General features: G+C 37.9%; 2 protein-coding genes across 2 annotated transcripts in view; both read left to right on the top strand.

The window, feature by feature from the left end:
* LOC106867566 (solute carrier family 22 member 21) overlaps nucleotides 1-2,132 on the top strand; it is a 16,928-nt gene extending 14,796 nt beyond the window's left edge. The window contains exons 6-7 of the mRNA XM_014912476.2: nucleotides 404-476; nucleotides 1,760-2,132. Of these exons, the coding sequence (XP_014767962.1) occupies nucleotides 404-476; nucleotides 1,760-1,996 (310 nt within the window). The 3' untranslated portion in view covers nucleotides 1,997-2,132. The remainder of the gene's footprint in view (nucleotides 1-403; nucleotides 477-1,759) is intronic.
* LOC106867570 (solute carrier family 22 member 6) overlaps nucleotides 1-7,438 on the top strand; it is a 68,537-nt gene that overhangs the window by 28,447 nt on the left and 32,652 nt on the right. The window lies entirely within an intron of this gene.

The raw sequence follows: 7,438 nt of genomic DNA, 5'->3' as shown, positions 1-7,438 counted from the left end.
TATGTATATATATATATATGCAGTAATATCTCACTTTATGAGGACCCGCTTTAGTAACCCCGGATTTACGAGTTTTATTTTTCAGCTCACTTTTGTATGATGAGCTGAAATTTTCCAAGTACAAGATCAAAAATTTGAACGAAGTGCAAAAGTTTCTACTACCATAACATCTTTACTTCTGCTTCCTTCTCTGTTAGCTCATCTTCAATTATTCTTAAGTCTTTTTTATAAACATTTCCCCTAACTTTGATTACCTTCCAATTCATTTATTCTCTCACACCCCTCTCTGTTCCACGAAATAGTCTGCTAGAAATTTTAAGCTTTATCTTCTCCCTCATTACATAACTCTTTATTCCACTGTTTGAATTGTCTTTCGTTTATACTGTTCCTCATATAATTCCAGGAATATCGGACTTGGTTTCTTAACATTCTCTGGAAATGTTGGAACTATGCTGTCGCCCTATTCTCGCGTTCTTGTAAGTAATTACCGGTACAGAATTCAAAATTAGTATCATGTGTGTGTGTATGTGTGAATTGTTTCGCAGTTCCACCGGAACTCTGCGTGTGCCATGGGCAAGAAAACAGAATATATATGTGTGTCTGTGTTTGTGTGTCTATATACATTCATACATATATACACGCATACAAACGTACGTACTTACGTGCGTATATATGTGTGTGCGCACATATGATCCTAAATCGCGCTGGACTAAACGAACATTTAAATATCCTAAAATCAGACAGGACACACAACACTGTGCCACTTGAGGTGAGACATATTTCTGCTCTGTGTCTAATTCAGATTACAAACAGCGCTTGGCGCTCAAAATCCGCTTCCTTCAGAAGCCACCTGAATTCAGTAAGGCATATGTGACCAGATATAATTATGAACCCAAGGAAGTTATCGCTCTTTCATGATAATTCCTATTGGGTAAAAAAAGTATGGGGACGAGTTACTTGACGTAGCAATGGGGAGCTAGTCTGGTGCAGAGATAGCTGACTTGTAGGCATCTACATCCTAGATATCCTTCGAAAAGAAATAAAAAAAAGAAGCTAACATAGGTTTATATAGACAATGACCTGGGAATGGTACACAATAAAAATGAACACCACAGCCATAGAATAAGGAAAAAAACTATGCAAAACATTTAACCAATTAGGTCTAACCACTACAATTAGCGCCAGCCTTAAAGAAGTCAACTACCTAGATATTAATATGAACCTTAGCACAGGCAATTTTTCGCCCTACCATAAAACAAATGAGGAGGCCTCATACATAGACATAGGCTCCAACTATCCACCAGCAGTCATTAAACAACTAGTTAACATTAGCAGCCACGTCTTCAGTTTATCTGCTGATAAAGACACTCTTGAAAAAGACGCTCTATACTATAATGCTGCATTAGAAAGATCCAAGTTCAAGAATAGCATAGATTACATTGAACCAAATCCAAATAGACCAAGAAGCCGTAGACAAAGGAAAATCTTATGATTCAACCCACCTTATAACATGAAAGTAGTCATTGACATAGCTAGGAAATTCTTATAATTAATAAACAATCTCTAAGTACTAGGCTTACAAAGAGTAAGTCCTGGGGTCCATTAGCTTGTAAAAGAGTAAAAGAGTAAAGAGTATATATATATATATATATATATATATATATATACATAAGAGCGTGTGTGTGTGTGTGTGCGTGCGCGTGCGCGCACACACACATATTCACATGTATTTAATATTCCATCTGTTTTCTTCCGTCAGATGGATATCATACCATGGGTACCTGAAACGGTGTGTAGCATTGGTTGTATTTTGAGCGTTTTCCTCTTGTACTTCATGCCGGAAACTAAAAGAATGCAAATGCCATCATCAATGTCGGATATCAGAAAACAAATGGTATTACAGAAAATCTTCAAGTGGGGAAACTCAGGAAAAGAAACCGGTTCAAGTGACCGAGAAGGGACGACTTCTTCAGAATTGACGAAGACAGACACATAACTCGACTATGGAAGACATTATTGTTATTATCATTGTTATTACTATGTAAGCCCCAACACTTTATGTCTGTTTTTGTATTTTCCCGCTCATCCTTCGCCCTTGTGGTAAATAAATGAAATCTTCATCATCATCATCACCATAGTTATTATTATATTATTATTATTGTTATTATTATTATTCAGTAGTTTTATTTTTATAACGTGCTTTCACTTCACTACCGAGCGCAGCTCTGTGCGCCTTGGGTATGTGCTGTGGTTTGCTGTGGTGCTCTTATGTTTACTGTATTGAAAGTGTTTTGCGTAGAATGTGTGCAGTACCCAGTAGTGCAATTTTCTGTATGTTATATATATTTGTAAGTCCTGGTGTTTTTGTTATGTATTTGTCTGAATTATTATTATTATTATTATTATTATTATTATTATTATTATTATTATCATCATTATTATTATTATTACCTCCGCCTTCACTAGGGCGGAGGTATTGTTTTCAGTTGCGTTTGTTTGTCCGTGGACAAGATATCTCAAGAACCGCTGGATGGATTCAGATGAAACTTTCAGGGATGTTTGGCCTCGCGACTGGCACGAAGTGATTAGATTTGGGGATCGATCCGCTACCGGTCAAGGATTCTGGATTATTTTTTCCGTTTTTTTCTTTTTCTTTTCTTAATCTTTGAGAGCGGTCGAGTTCATTTCAGATATTCTCATTTTAAAAATCACCTCCAGCTAATCGCTGAGAGGACGTTGGTGTTACCTTGGCGGAGGTTAGTGCTCTTTGAATGCTCTTGTGATTATTTTTTATTCTTGATGTTGTCGTTGATGTTGCTGTTGTTGTTAACGCGATGAGCTGTGAGAAAAGTGCTTAGTAGCATTTCTTCCGACTTTAAGTACTGAGTTCAAATACCACCGAGGTCAACCTTGCCTTTCATCCTTTCGGGGTCGATAAATTAAGTACCAGTCAAATACTGGGGGCGATGTAATCGACTAGCCCACTCACACAAAATTTCAGGCTTTGTGCTTCTAATTTTATTATTATTATTATTATTATTATTATTATTATTATCATTATTATTATTATTGTTGGTGTTGTTATTGTTGTTATTGTTGTTGTTGTTGTTATCATCCTCATCATCATTGTATTATCTTTGCACAGCTTCTAACGCTGGAGATGTACTACAGTGTCAGCTGTTTACTATCAGTGAACTAATGTAACACCTCTTAATTTTCGAGCACCTTCCGGAGTATTCGAGCGGTTGCAAGCAGTGCTGTTCTCTGCAAGTGCTCCACCTTTATTACAACTCTTATTTGTTCCATGAACTTCTCGAGATTTTTATTCACTATTCCCACGACTCCGACAATTATTGGTACTACTACCACGTTTTTCAGCGACCACAGCTGCTTAACCTTCCGAGCTAACCTGTCATATCTATCGACTTTACTTTCTTCCTTATCGCTACCTTGTTGTCAGCTGGGCATTTGCTTTCTTTCTCAGTTAAGACTATGTCTGGTTTCTTATTCTCTATCTCATGGTCACACTGAATCATAAAATCCCATAGATCTTTGCATTATCATTTTCGATGATGCCTTCAGATTTATGCTCTGTCAAGTCCATACTTATTGCAAAGTGCCAAATGGACAATCCTTGCTATATTGTCATGACGTCTATTACATTCCTTCTGGGATAGTGGCGTACATTGTCTGGTAATATGCCATTCGGTCTCACTATTTTGTCCACAAATTCTGCTCTTACTTATCACTTTCTGAAGTATTGTCTATTGTGTATTTGATGTAATTGGTTCTAAATGCTTTCTCTTGCGCAGCATAGATTAGAGCCTCCGTTTCCAGTTTTTTTTTAAAGTCACTTTTAGTCATCCATAGCCATCTTTTTCTGCCTGTCTTATCTGCAACATCCCTATGATATTGTCCATGCATTCTTTTCTTTGTCCACCTATTTTCAATTTCATTCATTTTCAAGTGCTTGTACAGTGTTTTATCTTTGCAATCTTTCATCCTACACAAGCCTGGCCTTCTTATTTCCAGTAATTGCGGTTCTGTGGCATTTTTTACATACCATGCTATGCTGTCTTCTTCTGCTCTAATGCTGTGCTCGCATCCAATCAGTCCTCTTCCCCTCTTTTTCTTGGTACATATAATCTGTCTGTGTCACTTTTTGGGTGGAACATCTCATATCTAGTTAGGGTTGGCTAAAATCTATAGATTTATTCCGTCCTATAGCATTGCAGAAAAAAACGTTGTTGACTCACCAGTAATTTATGAATAAAATAATTTTTATATTTTTCTTTCAAATTTACCTGATTAATAACTTAATTACTCGTTAATTACTAAAAACAGAGATATGCTTGATTAATCTTTGCTAACTAAAATATCAAGTGTCTTGTAAGATTGATCAGCTATTAAATAATGTTGCTATTGCTAATGATGATGATGATGATGATGATGATGATGACGATGACGACGACGATTAAGATGATGATGATGGTAACGAGTAGGAGGTTGAGGAAGAGGAGAATGACGACGATGACGACGACAACGATGACTATGATGATGATGATGATGTTTTGCCCTTGATCAATCCAGATCATCACATGATCAAAGGCATTCTGACCATGACTATCCCGTCTTTTTGTGCACCAAGCATTATATTGTCCAATGGATCATTTGTTATGGTAGCAAGCTATGGCTATTGAGGCAGATTTAGTTGCTATTTCTAAAAAGTTATCTGACCGGATTGAGGATCCCTTATTGGCTCATATTTAATAAGATTTTTAGTAGAGGGCGAGAGAAACTAATTTTGTTTTTTCTTTGGTGATTCTTCTCTCTTTTTTAATTATCATTAGCATCTTATTATGTTACAAGGATGAATATATAATTAGTCTATCTGATGCATTGTTGTCTCTTCATGCTTCGTAATAAAAACCATGTAATTATTTTAATTAAATGCGTCTGTGCATGATGTAGAATAAAGCTGGAAAGCTGGGAAGGGACGAAACATGATAACTAAAATTTGCTGTTCTTGTTTATCTCAAGGCCAACTATGATCCTCCTTGGATTTAGGATCAGAGGCGGCCCAACCTACCTATGTAGGATCAGAGGCGGTCCAACTTACCAATGTAGGAGCAAAGGCGGCCCAACCTATCAATCTTCACACTTATTTTTTTTTAAATTAAAGTCTTCATCTAATTATTGTCCGAATTTCAGAGAGGAGGAATTATCATTATTATACACAGATATAAGGTGCCAAGTTGCCAGAATCGTTAGAGCCCCAGACAAAATGCTCAGCGGCATTTCGTCCGTCTTTACGTTTTGGGTCGAAATTTCACCGACATCGACTTTGCCTTTCATCCTTTCGGATTAGATCAAATTAGTACCCATTGAATAATTGACATCAATTAACCCCTTACTCAAATTCCAGGCGTTTTGCCTGAAATTATTATGCACTGATTTAAGATGGCGAGCTAGCAGAATCGTTGAGCACGTCGGCCAAAGTGTTTAGCGACACTTTTCGTGTACGGTTTGAAGAAAGGATAGGACGATGTTTCGCTCGAACTCCATGTCTGAAGTTTTTTGGACTTGATAAAGTGTTCAGATCCCTCCGAGGTCAATTTTACTTCCAACCGTTGGGGGTGTCCATAAAACAAAGTACCAGACAAGTACTGGGGTCGATGTAATCAACTTGCCCCATCCTCTCAGAATTGCTGACCTTATATTAGAAACGGTACCGAAATAGTTGTGTAACTAACAATACAGATGTACTAAATTCGTTCTAAGTCATCTTAATTAGATTATATATATCACTCTTCGTAAAACTCACACAATTGATGTATCTAGAGTTTCTGCACTACCAGTGGACATTCAATTTTACTCAAAGTTCAAGTTCTAGAATGTACGGAGCCCGGAGTTCGGGTGATGTGCTGCATTGGAAATATTCCGAATTTCTACCCTATCAGAATCTACACTTTACACACACACAAACACACAAGTTTTGGAAATCTTCACAATACCATTAATAAACTGGATTTGAAGAATCCGCGTCAGCTCCTTTTGCTTTTTTGTCCCTGAAACCGACTATTTCTAGACCTTTGTGCTTATTTGTTGGTACATAACCTAATGCCCCTATGATGATAGGTACAAATGTGAATTCATTGTCAGGGTACATGAGCTGTAAGTTCCGCCTTAACTTGCCATGTTTTCTTTTTCCTGAACTTTTGATTGTACATTCACATCCGCTGGGCAGTTGACCTCTACAATAGTCCATGACTTTCGTTCCCTATCCCTTAGAACAATATCAGGTCTGTTATGTCGGCACCGCATTGATGTTTTTTTTGTGGAGTGGGGTACCATCAGTATTCCTTGCATTTAAAGATATGAATACCTGCTAGTTCTGGCATGCTTTTGATGTATACATTAGGGCAGGCCTTCCTGCGGATAGCATTGAAAATAGTCTTTGGAAATATATCATGCCTCAAGGGTAGGTAGTATCTTGTAGACGTTTTGGTGCAGCTGTTGATTATGTGTGTAATATCCTCCACACTAGTATAGCAGAGCCGAAATTTTTTTTATCAAAACGTGGACGTTTGGTGAAGTCTTTGTCCGTCTTGTTTATCAGGTATTTAGCAGCTATATCGTGCTCCTGGATAGCAAAGCATATCCTTCTAAGAGGAATGTAATGTATCTATCGCAGATCCAGGAGAAGCTACTCTTCCTGTCAATACTGTTGTTGCCCGCGAGCTTACGGGATGTGTACTCCCTTTTTGCTGATATGTTGCTTGTTTCCCATCCAAACTTCTGTTTAGGTAGACCATTCCAGACTCCTTTGGGTCGCATAAGACACTTGTATTCTTAGAGTATCACCAAACCTCCATCTTTTGATAAAGAATGCCGGTTCTGCTACACCTGGATCATCTGGATCAGCCAGGCTGTCTCATGTTCTTCTCCAACTCTAAAGATGTCTGTCAATTTTGAGAAACCAATGGTATATACACATTTCGTTCTTTACTGTTCAGCAGGTGTTGTCTAAATGATACAATGATGCATTCAAAGGCTGTTTGGACTGACCTTATGCCTCTACCGCCATCACTTCATCTCACATATATCCTATCAGTGCCGCTGATACCAGTGGAAGTTGCCAGTTGTGGTCAGTATCTTTCTGATTTTGATGTCCAGGCTGCGTAACTCGTCGAGTGTCCAGTCCAATGTCCCAAATGTTGGTACTGGCACTGGTGCTGCAAAAGAATTGTGAGATATAGTCTTGTTAAATGCAGACAACTCTGAGTTCCATATTTTCCGGAGTCTACAGAAGTACTCTTTAGTTATTCTGGCTTTGGTCGCAGCACCAATGTATGCAACATTCTCACCGATTCGATTCCGAGATACTTGTAGCTTTGATCCTTAAAAATAGGGGAGACAGACAGACGAGCCATTGATG

Source organism: Octopus bimaculoides, chromosome 11 (assembly GCF_001194135.2).
Source record: "Octopus bimaculoides isolate UCB-OBI-ISO-001 chromosome 11, ASM119413v2, whole genome shotgun sequence".
NCBI classification, from domain to species: Eukaryota; Metazoa; Mollusca; class Cephalopoda; order Octopoda; family Octopodidae; genus Octopus; species Octopus bimaculoides.
This window is presented reverse-complemented; position numbering and strand designations above follow the sequence as displayed.